The 15,787-nt window shown below is 34.8% G+C and overlaps 2 protein-coding genes and 1 long non-coding RNA gene across 3 annotated transcripts; 1 reads left to right on the forward strand and 2 right to left on the reverse strand.

The window, feature by feature from the left end:
* Positions 1-282: 282 nt before the first annotated feature.
* LOC125681215 (PDZ domain-containing protein 11-like) lies at positions 283-8,096 on the reverse strand. Its single transcript, XM_048921201.2, has 7 exons — positions 7,931-8,096; positions 6,657-6,743; positions 4,973-5,029; positions 4,482-4,532; positions 2,872-2,919; positions 1,939-1,999; positions 283-1,236 (listed from the first exon to the last, which is right to left on the reverse strand). Exons 1-7 carry the CDS (start codon positions 8,012-8,014, stop codon positions 1,175-1,177), a joined length of 450 nt encoding a protein of 149 aa, XP_048777158.1. The 5' UTR covers positions 8,015-8,096; the 3' UTR covers positions 283-1,174.
* On the forward strand, positions 8,095-15,644 carry LOC125681214 (40S ribosomal protein S3a-like). The gene is made up of 5 exons (XM_048921199.2): positions 8,095-8,225; positions 9,666-9,769; positions 10,476-10,789; positions 12,676-12,758; positions 15,374-15,644. Exons 1-5 carry the CDS (start codon positions 8,164-8,166, stop codon positions 15,597-15,599), a joined length of 789 nt encoding a protein of 262 aa, XP_048777156.1. The 5' UTR covers positions 8,095-8,163; the 3' UTR covers positions 15,600-15,644.
* On the reverse strand, positions 10,530-11,477 carry LOC130052214 (uncharacterized). Its single transcript, XR_008800597.1, has 2 exons — positions 11,387-11,477; positions 10,530-11,084 (listed from the first exon to the last, which is right to left on the reverse strand). It is a non-coding gene; the product is annotated as an uncharacterized LOC130052214 (long non-coding RNA).
* Positions 15,645-15,787: the final 143 nt, after the last annotated feature.

Raw genomic sequence — 15,787 nt, forward strand, 5'->3', positions numbered from 1 at the left:
AGATGTTTACCATTTAGAAGTTATGACAAATATCAATTTTTTTAAAAGTAAGTCAAATGCCAAGGTAAAAGGTTTAGTACCTACGGAAAGGTCTTGTCACAAGGAATACTCATGTGAAATATCAAAGATCTAACATTCACTGTTCAAAAGTTATCAGCAAGAATGATGGCATGACAGACAGGACAAAAAACAATATCCCCCCCCCCCCCCCCATCTTCGATCTCGGGGGTATAAAAATTAAAGAGCTTTCATTCAGAGTAAAAGATAAAAGATAAAACTGAAAACTGTACTGTACACTTTATAGCAAAAATAAAAATGTTGATTTAATGATCATATATAACTATACACTTCTATGATACAGTTAATAAGTGAAAATTACATGCCTAAAATTAACTATCTAACAGGATAACATCTCAGTATCAAATATTTAAAAATGTATTTATATATGCCTTCCATTAGTTTAAATACAGTCAAACCTCATTATCTTGAACTCGATGGGACCAAGAAAAATATAATTCATGATGGCCAATTTCAATCTTAATACACATTTTTTTTGGGGGGGGGGGGTATTTCTTGGTAATAGGACGCTAGTTTGAGAGTTTACATATTGTTGATATATAATTACTTTTTATTAAACATTTTACTTGAAAAAAGTAATGCAATACAATAATGAAAAGGGCTTATAAATGAAAAATGAAATAGTATGCTAAACCCATTGTACATGCTATTAATTAATGCATTAATTTATAAATGCATTCTAATAAAAATATACTACATGTATTATTAGTTTATAATATGTATAAATATACATTTTCTGATGATACTACACTACTATTTATGTACATTTTTTTAAAAAAAAAAACAATGATTTTGTAGTTTACTTTAGAAAATTATTTCGTGAAATGGACAATAAGGGAAAGACTGAATCTTCAAGAATATGAACATTTAGGTCTGCTGCAATCGAAATTGTTAATGAGGTTTGATTGGATAGTGCAGTCACATGACAAAGCCTTAATCCTCTGTCTATGTAACACAGTCTGCTACCTCTCTGCTGATTGGATGATACAATCACATGACACAATCTAACTATCTGCTGATTGGTTGATAAAGTCACATGACACAGATTTTTCTAGCTGTCTGTTGATTGGATGATACAATCATGTGATACGGCCTGCTACCTTTCTGTCTGCTGATTGGATGCCAGAAACTTGCACTTATCATATGTTCTCTCATAGCCTATGAAAAATGATAATAGAGAAGCATCTAAATATGATATCTGCAAAACCACATTCACCCAATTTATTATTGGATACACAGCCTATTTCAAATTAACACTTATTTGACATTAATTTAATAATGAATAATGTCAATGGAGCTTATATATAGTAATCAATGTTAGCTTTTTAACTTTAAATTAGTGTCAAGTTCATATTAATTTAATGTATAGTGTGTGGCTTTGTTAAAATTTTAGAAATTGATTCCCCCCCCCCCCCCCACCATGTAGACACACCTACTGCTAGGTTATTCTAGATTCCCCCACCATGTAGACACACCTACTGCTAGGTTATTCTAGATTCCCCCACCATGTAGACACACCTACTGCTAGGTTATTCTAGATTCCCCCACCATGTAGACACACCTACTGCTAGGTTATTCTAGATTCCCCCACCATGTAGACACACCTACTGCTAGGTTATTCTAGATTCCCCCACCATGTAGACTAACCTACTGCTAGGTTATTCTAGATTCCCCCACCATGTAGACACACCTACTGCTAGGTTATTCTAGATTCCCCCACCATGTAGACACACCTACTGCTAGGTTATTCTAGATTCCCCCACCATGTAGACACACCTACTGCTAGGTTATTCTAGATTCCCCCACCATGTAGACACACCTACTGCTAGGTTATTCTAGAGAACAAAATTCAACACGTACCGTACGGGAAGAACCGGACCGTCATCTGTATGGTCGTGTTCATCTTCAAAACTTTGACAGCCTGGAAACAAAACAAACTAAGTAATAATCCAAATTGTGACACAGTGAGGAGATTGTGTATGACACAGCAAAATATCAAAAAATCTCCATCATTACCGACACAATGCTATAATACTCAATATAAGCCACAGTGAAAAACTAGTATCTCTGTACATGTGTTTTATAAATCTTCTAAATCACTCTGATCATAGTCATGTCACAAGTTAATAACTTTTTGATTTGTATAACTTTTTCATTTGTACATGTATTTCAGTAAATTTTACTTATGAGAAAATACTGATATAAAACAAATTTTTCTTATGAACTTGTGTTCAAATTTATGACTCAGTGTTTATATTGATGACTCAGTGTTTATATTGATGATTCAGTGTTTATATTGATGACTAAGTGTTGATATTAATGACTCTGTGTTGACATTGATGACTCAGTGTTTATATTGATGACTCAGTGGAACAGGCAGAGTGAAAAGTCGACCAGGACTCAGTTACACAAAGGTTAGTTAACTTTAAGTGACAGTTAACTTGCCATTGACTTGAACATCTATATAGTTTAACTTGAAGGTAAATGTCAGTTAAACTTAACAAACTTTGTGCAACTAACGCCTGTTAAGAAGTGGCACGAAAAAGTGAAGATAATGAACAGTTGTTAATCTCATAAATCCTATAAAGAATACAAAATTAAGAATAGGGAAAACATGGACCTCTGGACAAAACATAGGTGGGGTCAGGTGCCTAGGAGGAGTAACCATCCCCTGTTGACTGGTCATACCTACCGTGAACCCTATATCCTGATCAGGTAAATGGCGCCAACTGACATTTGAGTTTTGATGATTTCTTAGTTAATTAACAATATATGAATACATCTTTTTCTTACCTCTGCATGATCTATATACATAAAATCTCTGTTGTTGACTGTTAAAATCTGAAAATGCATAGAACAACAGCTTCAGCAAACATAACAAAACAAGCCGTGTTTGTGAAACGCTATGCCCCTGGTGGCAAAATAGAAACAAAGGAATGACATAAGGAAACTATAAAACAAGATATGAAAGTCCTACCTTAAACAGTCAAGTTAATATTGCCTGGGTTGTCTTTTCTTAAAAGTAGGTCAAACTCCAAGTTGAAGGTCACAAGGTCAATAACTTTGGTAGCAGAAGAAAGGACTGTCACAAGGAATACACGTATAAAATATGAGAGCTTTATTACTCACCATTCAGAAGTTCTGAGTAAGGTTAAAGTTTTGCTTAAAGTTTTGAAATTTGGGTCATACTCCAAGGTCTAGATCAAATGAAAGGTCTTTTCATAAGTAATTTTAATCCAAAATATGAAAGTCCTACCTTGAATAGTTGAGGAGATATTTCCTATGTTAATTTTTGTTAAAAGTAGGTCAAACTCCTAGGTCAAGGTCATAAATTGTGGTACAGAAAGAATGGTATTCATTACAGCTGTACACAAATATCTAAAAGACTGGTGATTACAGTTGTACAGATATCTAACAGACTGGTGATTACAGCTGTACAGATGTCTAACAGACTGATGATTATAGCTGTACACAGTTATCTAAAAGACTGGTGATTACAGCTGTACAGATATCTAACAGACTGGTGATTACAGCTGTACACAGATATCTAACAGACTGGTGATTATAGCTGTACATATATCTAACAGACTGGTGATTACAGCTATACAGAGATATCTAACAGACTGATTATTACAGCTGTACAGATATCTAACAGACTTGTGATTACAGCTGTACAGACATCTAACAGACTGGTGATTACAGCTGTACAGATATCTAACAGACTGGTGATTACAGCTGTACATAGATATCTAACAGACTGATGATTACAGCTGTACAGATATCCAACAGACTGGTGATTACAGCTGTACACAGATATCTAACAGACTGGTGATTATAGCTGTACATATATCTAACAGACTGGTGATTACAGCTGTACACAGATATCTAACAGACTGATGATTACAGCTGTACAGATATCTAACAGACTGTGTGATTACAGCTGTACACAGACATCTAACAGACTGGTGATTACAGCTGTACAGATATCTAACATACTGGTGATTACAGCTGTACACAGATATCTAACAGACTGGTGATTACAACTGTACACAGATATCTAACAGACTGATGATTACAGCTGTACACAGATATCTAACAGACTGATGATTACAGCTGTACAGATATCTAACAGACTTGTGATTACAGCTGTACACAGATATCTAACAGACTGGTGATTACAGCTGTACAGATATCTAACAGACTGGTGATTACAGCTGTACACAGATATCTAACAGACTGATGATTACAGCTGTACAGATATCTAACAGACTGGTGATTACAGCTGTACAGATATCTAACAGACAGATAATTACAACTGTACAGATATCTAACAGACTGGTGATTACAGCTGTACACAGATATCTAACAGACTGATGATTACAGATAGTTCCATTGTTTCTTACCTGGTCACCTTCACAGAGTCCGAGATTGTCTGCTTCGCTGTTGGGCATGACCTGAAATTCACAGTTCACTGGGAATATTATTGCATGTACTCACTTTTGCTAATGGCTTTAACTTTAAAGATACAACAGCTTGAGATCATAGTGTTAAATATCAATTTTACTGAATGGAAACTGTTTTTCTATATCTCCTAAAAGACTAACATATGTCATTACACTAATTACTAAATGCAGAATTTCTCAAATAATTAGCAAAAAATCTTTAGAAAGTTAAACGATGTAGATGGAGAAATAAATAAAAAACAACAACAACAAAGATATCAATCATCCTAATAATTATATCAAATTATAATTAGTTCTTTCAAGACATTTAAAAATGTCTCCTATAATTAGAACCAAAATATGAATATTTTATCATCAAAGATACAATACTCTGGTGTATACTCATTGTTACAGATCTACAGGACAACATAATGTAACAAAAAAATTTCTACCTTTGACACAAAAATTCCACAATGATGTTCCTGGCCACCCCGAATGTTGAATCCTAGCTGTGACGAAAAAAAATTACTTTCACTTTTATGCGACATGAATAAGACAGCAAAACTTGTGAAAGAAATATAGATATGTAAGTACATAAATATGTAAGGATACTATATATATATATATAAAGCACAAACAAACAATTATAACACCCAACCTTACGTTTACCCCTAGGATCTAAACGATACATGTGATAATCAATTAATTAATATATAAAGCACTAAATAATCACGAAGTCGTTGTGGCCGAGTGGACTTACGCACTGGTTTGACAATCTTGCTAGGCGGTGGGTGCCGTACGTCGTTGGTTCGACCCCGGGCTGGGGCGAAAATTTTCAGTACCTAGTTGTGATTATTTAGTGCTTTATATATATATATATATATATATATATATATATATATTTACACATGTATATAAGTAAATATATATATATATATATATATATTAACACATGTATATAAGTAAATATCCGCACAAGTAATAGTATACTAAAAAACGGCCGAAAATAATCAACCATTTTCATTTTCCATCTTCAAGAGTTATGACAATATTGCTTAGTTACACATGTTATTAACAATTTAACTATGATGTCAAAAGTTCCAAATTATAATTATGCTTTAACAAAGATCATTGTGATGTCATAATACATTATGATAATTCATCTAATTGACACATTTTTTTCATAAAATCAGATACATGAGTCTGTAACAATTGTGAAAACCGGGTTTTATGTAGAATATTTTAATCAGATACATGTGTCTGTAACAATTGTGAAAAGCGGGTTTTATGTAGAATATTTTAATCAAATACATGTGTCTGTAACAATTGTGAAAAGCGGGTTTTATGTAGAATATTTTCACGTGTTAGTGATTACATTTTTGTCTAAACCACAAAATCTGAAAAGAGACTAAAAAATTACAGAAAGAATATCTGTGTGAACTTCAGACAGAAATTATGATGTGTAAAGTTAATCAGTTGTCACTGATTTTCAGGGGAAGTAACTCTTTCATACCCAATCTAATTAAAATCAGATCTTCTCTAACCATTACACTGGAGTAACCAATCTGACTAAAATCAGCTCCTAGATCCGCTCCTCTTTTTTTTTTTCTATGTCGCTACACATGTATCGATATGAAAAAAAGATGAGCGGATCAAGGAGCTGATTTTAATCAGATTGTGGAGTAGTGGTTAGAGAAGATCCAATCTGATTCAAATCAAATCTTTGATCCGCTCCGTTATTGTTGTCGCTACACAAAGCGACATAACAATAACGGAACGGATCAAAGATCTTATTTTAATCAGATTGGAGAAGATCTGATTTTAATAAGATTATTTCACACCCATCACTATCTACAATGACAATAACTCTTACATGATTTGGACATACATTTGTATTGAGGGTCTCCCTTCTACGATTTTACCAAGTATGATGATAATTAATTGACAACCAATTTCTTCATGCCACTGTCCTGCCTAAAGGAAAACTATCTTGGATTTCGATTCCCCACTTTCAAAATTTTTTTCCGATCTGCCACTTTGCCTTCCTATACTCTCCCAAACAAAAGCACCATGCTGGTATCAGAATTATGTGTACTATCCAGAGAGACTAGAAAAATATACTACAGTAATGTTTACTTGTTCTGAAGCTCTCATCCTCTGTAGAAGCAGTTCTCGTGGTAGGAATTTTCTGATGTCATTATTGTAGTCCGGATGGTGAACTCTCTAGGAATGAAAAACAAATTTGTCTTCTATACTTCTTCAAACATCAACACATACACAAACAAGCATAGTATTTTAGTATCCTTTCCACAGATTACTAAGGTAAGAGATTAAGGAGGTATACACCTTCCTATTTTTCAATCAAAGTCAAGAACAAATCAAACTGAAAGATTAATACCTTAGATGGTGAAATGCAAAAATTATAGGAAATACTTTCTATACATATGGTTACACAGTTTGTTCTGTGTCAGGGATGAAATAAACGGTTGGGGAAAAAACAGCTGTTGTTGATATGGTGTCACAATGTACCATTTAGCATCAATTGCATTACATTTCCCATGTTAAATGAATGGGTGGATCAAATGCCTAAAATTGTGTTGCAAGATGTAAAATCCAGTTTGATCATACTGAGACATTTAAACAAACAATATCAAGCTGTAACATCACATGTTTTGGCATCCCCTCAACCCTTTTCAAGTTTCATATGAAGGCCAATACCAAAGATTACTAAGATCTTTAACGTTGGGATGTTAGTTACTGTACATTTTCTGCCAGACGAATTTCAAAATATATACACACAAGCGAGAGAATATTTCCATTATCTAATTCATGGTACTTTTACTGCATACGGTTATCACTTGGGGGACATATCAATAACCATTTCATGCTTTGCTCCATCCAATGCCTATGGTCACACTGTTATGTAATCTAAGTGAGATTTGTCAAGGCTGGATATTTGGACCAACGTCTCTTCCAATTTCCAGAAGAGGTGTCAGTCCAAATATCCAGTCTTGCAGAATCTCATCGAAATTAACTGCTATGTACATACTATTCTGAATATCATAATATGTATCTAATTATAAGATCTGTGTATCTTTGCAACCATAGCATTTTGTCAAATTTGGTAAATTTTTGCCATTTAATAATTCGTACTAAACTCCACACATTTGTGGGTCTTTTTAAAATTCTTGAGACATTCCAAATGGATCAATGACTTATTCGTGTGCTGCCAAACCTCTGATGTGAACGTGTTTAAGGGCGAATATACAGTGATTCCTTAATGTTTCAAACTTGCCAGTAGGGATAGATCTAAGAGTAGGAAGCTAAAGTTATGTGCCGTTCAGTTAAAGTTAGTAACACTTGCTGTTAAAAAATGCGTATCTGCTTTTAAAAAATGTGGGGGTAAAAACCTCTTGTGGTGGAATCCAAGGTGGAGGGGGTTCGTAAGGAGGCAATCTCGCCCGAATCAGCTGTCTGTCAACTCTGTGGTTCATTTTCAATTTTCACATCAATGTTTATCCCTCTCTTGTATAATAAGACTGCATTCACTTACAAAGAAAGCGTTTAGTAGACGTACTTACCCAGAATTCCATATCAAAACAAAGACAACTCTTGCACTTCCTCTTCCGCCTCGAACGTGAAAATGGCAGTGGGAAAGAATAAGAGGCTAACTAAAGGTGGCAAAAAAAGCTCCAAAAAGAAGGTGTACGTATATAAAGAGACAAAATTAGTAAAGTGTGATTCTTATTCTTTAATATGAATCAATACTTTGATATGATGGCTTAACCTGATTGGGATATTAAGCGATGTAAAACCAGCGACATGAAAGTCATGTGTAGTTCAGTCGTGTATATGTGTTTAATTGAAAACCAAAAACAAGCACTTGCTTTCATTTTATAGGTACGTAAGTGTCGATTAAGTGCATCTTTAAAAGTATAGGTATCAAAACGGAACAAGACATTGGGAACTTTTCATACAAAATAGTTGTCCTCCGATTTACATGCCCTGCCAAAAATTGTTTGCTCCCCCTCGTGTATTTCTTAACTGACTAGTAAAGTGTATTTGTAACTGAACATTTATTACTCATACGATTGTGATATTGTGACAATTCTTGTCCACTTCTGTGTCTAATCTTCCCATGGCATGCTGAGATTCTGTCCTTAAACTCTGCAAGAGGGGGGACCTTCCACCATTTAAAATCTAATGAATGAAAGTAATTTTTACTCGTATTATCAACAGGCCCAGTACAATCTCTTGATATATACAGTTTTATCATGCTATTGTGAAGGAGTTGGCAGTTTTGTCTGTGAAGGTCTATCATGTAAACAACAGACATTGAGCTTCGTAAACGTAGCTACAGGAATGCAACATGGTTTCGGCAAATTCTGCTCTGGTGCTTTATTTGGTCAAACACAATATGCAGTATAATTAACATCAGTCAATGTTTCTGGAACGACCCCCCAGGAATCTGATGGGACACATTGATGATGTTAATTAACCGCATGTTGTCGTTTGCGAAGCTCAGTGGTCATTGTTTACATTGTAGGCCTGTACAGTTTAAACTGTAGACTCCTGTGATGTGAAATAGCTTTTTATAGTTAATTTGAGAGAATATAATGCTACCAAAAAATTCTAATGGACTGCAGTTGCATTTCACTGAGAAGTCCTGGCTACATTTTCTCTATTTATTTATCATATGATATGTTGCTGTAGATCTGTCCCAGCTTTCCTTTTCTCATCAACAGATGGAAGTTAGTAGGCATAACAATAATGGAGATAAATTTCTCCATGCTTAGAAACTAAATCTATGTAGAATTGATACATTGACATGCTGCACATGTAAACATCTCGGAACAAGCTATTAAATGAATAACTTAATTTGGTATCAATTGCTATTGACAGGAATTTTAGAATTTCTCTATATTTTATGCAATGAATGTAAGTGAATTTTAGATTTCAAACAATAAAAGGAAATCTTTTAATGTCTTTATTTACTTACCTTAAAAAAGCACTTGTCCATGGGCAACTACAGTTTATTAAATAGCAGCCCCACCCAACTGTACAATTCTATATGTGTAGCTCAGCAAGTTAAAATGTAAGTGCATTGCATTCGTAATATTCTACATGCTGTTATGTCTGTTGTAGTGTTGATCCCTTTACAAAGAAAGACTGGTATGATGTCAAGGCACCAAGCATGTTTGTTGTCCGACAGATTGGAAAAACTTTGGTCACCAGAACACAAGGAACAAGTGAGTTACCCATATCAGCTATGTAGTTACCTGTGTCAGCTATGTAGTTATATACCTGTGTCAGCTATGCATAGTTACCTGTATGTAGTTACCTGTGTCAGTTATATAATTACCTGTATTAGCTATGTAGTTACCTGTACGTAGTTACCTGTGTCAGCTATGTAGCTTCCTGATGAATAGAGTTATCTATATCTGCATAATGAGAGGCTCTTGTGAAATTCATAATTTATGGTAATATCCTAGATATTTACAAACTTTTGAGATTTTACTATGTGAATATCTTCTTCACATGATATAGATAGATAATTTTCTAAGGATGTCTTCTCTTCACACATGCATGAACAACACCAGTCTGGTGAAAATGAAGTGTTGCAAACATTTCTGGATTCATGATATAATATCTACACTTCCAACTCTGATGTTGTATTGCTGTGAGTGCGCATTGTCCATAATCAGCATGGTCAACACTCACTGTTTGGTTAAATTATGTACATAGACCTGATAATTCAACAAATTTTTTGACAATGAAATCATTGTCATTTTTTTTTTAAAAAAATTGAGAAAGAAAATGAGGGATTGGGTTGACATATGTATCAATTGAGACATACGAAAATGTAATGTGCAGCATTTTATGTGGGGAGTGCATGTACAGTATATTGACTGTTTGATGGCTTTGTTAGTCAATGACTCTTATTTATATCAACAGGAATTGCTTCTGACGGCCTGAAGGGGCGTGTGTTTGAAATCTCCCTGGCAGATCTTCAGAATGACGAAGTCTCCTTCAGGAAATTCAAACTGATGGCTGAGGAAGTCCAAGGTCGTAATGTCCTGACCAACTTCCATGGTATGGACCTGACTAGGGATAAGCTGTGCTCCATGGTGAAGAAATGGCAGACCCTGATCCAGGCTCATGTTGATGTGAAGACCACAGACGGTTTCCTTCTGAGGATGTTCTGTATTGGTTTTACCAAGAAGAAGCAGTTCCAAGTGAAGAAAACTTGTTACGCCCAACACACACAGGTCAGGAAAGCAGATAGAAATATTGTCTTATGACTTTATAAATTTGTATCTGCACCTTTACTTTGGTCATTAAATACATAATGTAGTACTTTGATAAGTCTACGTTAAAAGTCAGGAGGGCTAAAACAAAAATATTGTTTGTTTCCCCTTGCCCGAACGAGTCTGAGAAAGTCGCACCGACCCAAAAGTTTTTATTCCGTCATTCTGGCAAAGTTTTTTTTATTTCTGGAAAATTTCAGGTACAGATCAGTATTTTATAATGACCAGAATTTTCTATGTCTTCCTTGGTTTCAATCTAAAATTTAAAAAAAATTAATACGAATTAGAGGTGGTCTGCTAGATTGAGATGGAGAATGTTGTCTACACGATGAGCGAAGAGACAGGGACTTTGGGGCATCCGAGTGTGCAAGTTGTGTTCTAAAGTAGGGGAAAGTGTTGATATTTGGGACGGGTGTGATATTTTTGACAGTCAATAAGTATTGTATCCACGTGTTCTCAAATTCAAACTTATTTTTGAACTTGATATATTTACAAACTAGAAAACACCTAATGATGTGTGCATGTGTAACTCAGCTCTGGTTGATTTAAATACATGACCTTGTATAAGATGTCAGCATCCATTTTGTTTGATCGGCAAAATCAAGTCCTGTTGAAACTTCTCAGGTAAAAGTTAGATCTACTGGTAAGCCTACGATTAAAAAATTAACAAAATCGAAATCACTACCATATATAAATTAACTTAATGTGCAAAAACCGAAGCATAAAATGCCAGTGAACCACAAAATAAGCAGCAACTGAATTTACCAACTGCCCGAAGTCATAACACCATGTGTCTGAAATAACAACACCATTGTTTGTAGTTACAACTTTCTACCTGACTTTATTTAAATGATATGGCATAAATAGCAGAATAAATCCGATGAAACCTGAGTGTTCATAGAATCAACCATGATACATGTACATCATGTCTATGTTCAGTGGTTAGATAATGAGCATTTCTGAAATACATGGAGTACTGTCCGAAGTATGTACAGTGAACACCTTCCCCTAATTGCTTAATGTAGCAATCAAAGCAGAACTTTACGCAAGAACCGACTACGAGTTTGACTAGGAAACGTGGAATGATGTGCTTCATGAGGTTTTGGTATCGGGCTTTGCTAATGATCATGGGAATTTCATTTTAAATAAAATTCTGCTGGCTAAAAGAAAACTTTACCTACCTACCGAACCTCTGAAATTTAAGGTCGGGAGAGGGTAAACAAACACATTTTTAAATATGGTTTAAGTGCGTCAGATATGTTTGACTTAAGATATCAGTCAAGCTTGCCAACTGTAATAGCTGAAGTGAACACTTGAATGACATCACAATACTTCCATACACTGGGTAACTTGTGGAGCTATCGATGATGACAATAACATTTACATAATTCTGTTGATGATGCATTCGTTTCAGCTTTGTCTGAGTTTAGCTCCATGTTATGTTCCAGCATTAGTTTATATCTAACATGCATGAAATCTGATTGGACAAAATTAGTTGATATTTAACAGACATGTAATCTGATTGAACAACATAAGTCAACATTAGTTTATATCTAACAGACATGTGATCTGCTATAAGGCTTTTCATATTTCACATGTGTATTCTTCGACATAAATCTAAACATTTTGACTTTATGGCCTTGACCTTGGGTGCGTCAGATTTTCACAAACACATCTTTTTATTATATTTACGTAAACAGATATACTAAATTGATCAAGATTCATACCCATATTGTTTACAACTACATCGCATTTATGCAGAAATTACTTTCGTTACAATTTGTAAAAACATCGAAGACAAGGTGACGCAAATGGATAGATGAGTAAGTATATTGTTAATATTACAGGTCAAGACCATCAGAAAGAAGATGGTTGACATCATCACAAAGGAGGTGACATCCAATGATATCAAAGAGGTCGTCAACAAACTGTGAGTTAACATTCATTTGTTTCCTGAAAGACAACAAGGTGTTTTCCATATATAGTAAAACACATCTAGTGAAGTGCTGGGGATAAACAATTTTAAGTTGTTATCAACATAATTTGTTATATCCTATGAATTCATGTTTTAAAACTGCAGGGAATGAAAATCACTGCACTGCAAATGTGAATTCATTATAAGCGTGTTTGTTTTAACCGTGCTTTACTGTATGTGAAAATGGCCTCTAGAAAAAATGGAAATTACTTGTTTTGTCTCTGTTGGAAGACATGTAGCCAACCAGGGTTTGACATTTACTTATTTCAGCACTAGACCAGTCGGGCTACTTCAAATGATTTTTACTAGACCTGACTTTATATCCACTAGCCCTGACCAACTTTCCAGAAAAAACCCTGATAGTTTCTCCATATTTAAATACTTCATGTAAATGACAAACATTTACGACGTAATTTATTAACTTGATAAACACTTTATTATAGTCTATTCAAATAAACTGTTTAAATTTAACATCGAGTAGATGTCGTAAAACATCATTACCGACCGCGACTTATTTATTAGAACTAAAAATAGAGATTATTCCACCACACGGTTCAAGATTGGTAGTTTCTTGTTTATTATTTAACACGACCAGTCGGACTAGTAAATCGACATTTTACCCGACCGGACCTATAATTTAGTAGACTCGGTCAGTCGGACATGCCTTAGTGTCAAACCCTGCCAACTTTCAGTAATTGTATACAACATAATAGTGCCTTGATATGTTTACTTTTGACATTGCCAACAGTGCAGTAGGGCTGAAACGATTCACTGAAATATCGATACTGTTCAATATAAACGCTCGATTCAATATTTGATTCATTGCCTCGATTTTCGGTTCGATACGTTTATTACAAACGGATTCAGTAAAATACATCAGTCTCGGCCAGTACATATTATTTCTACCTGCATGAGGGACAAAATAGCGTCAAATAATGTTCAGACTGTTGTTTGCCTTGTGGTTGATGAAAATAATATAATAAACTATATCAGTTTAAACTACAGCGAACAGGCATCTCACCATTTGGCAGTTTTGCTTTTAAAATTATGATTTTGAATCTTGATAATTTATTTTTTCTTCAATGTTATTATTGGTTTCGTCTGTGAATTGCATTGTATTGAAAGTATTGAATCGTGACATAAGTATTGCAATATGTATTGTATCGTACAGGGGTCGAAATTAACTTTTTCCACCACTGGCTAATTTTAGCCTGTGGGTAAAAAAATCCACAGGCTAAAATGAAAACCTACAAGCTAAAATGAAAATAATGAAGCAGTGCTCTTTTTGTGTTTTTTTTTAATCAATGATTTTCCCCTATCATTACTGAGCCTAGTGGGTCAACAGGCACCGTTTGGACAAGACACTTAAGTTACGTAAGCCATATGGTGCAATGTTTTGGTCTTGATTATCGCACCTCTAATCTACAACCTGATTTTTCAAAGCGAATCCCAGACTCATAGTTTTATAAGCAGCACGATCACAAGCCCCATGAACTTTTTTGAGAATCGTCTTCGTGGTGAGCAATGCACTCGTGTCATCACTACAACCCGACCTCAATTTGACAATAAATTAATCTAGATGGGACTTTCTCATGATTCTGATAAAATAACTACCAGAAGACTTGGTAAAACATAGACTCCGATTTTTTTGATTTTTTATTTTTTTTTTAGATAAATGAATAACAAAAACCTCATACTTGGAATTCAATTTAATCACCCCTGTTGGTGAACAGGACTCGTGGCACATGTCTATATTTTTCATCATAATGCGATGCGCGATGTCCGACCTGTAAAGCATTTGTTTGACTCCGAGTTTCTTAAAAATTCATAAAAGAAAAATCCGGATAGAAACGGTTGTTGAAATCAGTCGTTCATGTTTTTATGATTCAGAGTGCAAGTTTAAGAAAAGCGAATAGCGCATCACCATATAAAACGGATACAATACGATCATGGTTTGTAATTCACCACTCTCTAAAATTTTGGAGCGTCCACTATTTTTACTCGCTATTTTTCAAATGTACTCGCATTTCGTGAGTATTTCTCGCTAATTTCGAGTCCTGACGTATCGTTTCAGCCCTACAGTGCAGTTTTAATGAAAACCACCTGAAAATGTCTACCAAGACTGATATCAACACATGACTATTTTGAAAATATATACATCTTGAAGCGAGTTTGAAAAGATTACTACATGGAATTTCTCCATGTCATCATGAACAATTTAATTATACCAACAGTCACTAGATATCAATTTAATTATACCAACAGTCACTAGATATCAAAAGGATTTCACTTTTGAAGTGAAACAGAAAGTATAAAAGTACTTATCCAGAGTTCGAACTCTGAGATAGTGGAGGAACTTTGGGGGGGGGGGGGGGGGGGGTAAGCTGATGGATAGACTCGACTTCTTTACAGATATTGAAACCATGTTTTAAAATAAAATAAAATTTTGTTTGAAGAAAAACACGGGAATATTCAACAGGAATTTACTGTGTGCATTTGTTTGACTGAAGGGAAACAGTATACATGATTAATAGGAGAACATTTCTTAAAGATTGTGTTTCTCTTTGCAGTATTCCAGACAGTATAGGAAAGGACATCGAGAAAGCCTGTCAAGGAATTTATCCCCTTCACGATGTTTTCATTCGTAAAGTCAAAGTGCTGAAAAAACCTAAATTTGACATCGGTAAATTGATGGAAATGCACGGAGAGGGCGGCAGCAAAACTGTCATTACCGACTCCGGCGAGACTGTGGCCAGGCCCGAGGGATACGAACCTCCCGTTCTACAATCTGTTTAAACTGCCAGGGTGAAAAAAAGGACTGTAATAAAAATATACAGTAAATCTCGGTGTTTTTGTGTTAATCTACAAAGGTGATAGTAGGTGAATTATAGTGAAAGTGTTCAACCAATGGAAAAGATATGATGTTCATTATGTTGGCTAGGTTTTTCTTGCGTTATGTTACAACTTCGCATTTTAGTCCCTTA

The sequence above is a fragment of the Ostrea edulis genome, chromosome 2 (genome assembly GCF_947568905.1).
Source record: "Ostrea edulis chromosome 2, xbOstEdul1.1, whole genome shotgun sequence".
Taxonomy (NCBI): Eukaryota; Metazoa; Mollusca; class Bivalvia; order Ostreida; family Ostreidae; genus Ostrea; species Ostrea edulis.

What these genes read in the sequence shown, in the direction of transcription:
- LOC125681215 (XM_048921201.2), bottom strand. Translation starts at nt 8,014, where the DNA reads ATGAACCACAGAGTTGACAGACAGCTGATTCGGGCGAGATTGCCTCCT. An exon ending in CTTGGATTCCACCACAAGAG is followed by an intron (nt 6,744 to 7,930) that starts GTTTTTACCCCC and finishes TTTCATTCCTAG; the next exon opens with AGAGTTCACCATCCGGACTA. An exon ending in GACTCTGTGAAGGTGACCAG is followed by an intron (nt 2,920 to 4,481) that starts GTAAGAAACAAT and finishes ATGCATTTTCAG; the next exon opens with ATTTTAACAGTCAACAACAG.
- LOC125681214 (XM_048921199.2), top strand. Translation starts at nt 8,164, where the DNA reads ATGGCAGTGGGAAAGAATAAGAGGCTAACTAAAGGTGGCAAAAAAAGC. An exon ending in CACCAGAACACAAGGAACAA is followed by an intron (nt 9,770 to 10,475) that starts GTGAGTTACCCA and finishes TTATATCAACAG; the next exon opens with GAATTGCTTCTGACGGCCTG. An exon ending in AAAGAGGTCGTCAACAAACT is followed by an intron (nt 12,759 to 15,373) that starts GTGAGTTAACAT and finishes TTCTCTTTGCAG; the next exon opens with TATTCCAGACAGTATAGGAA.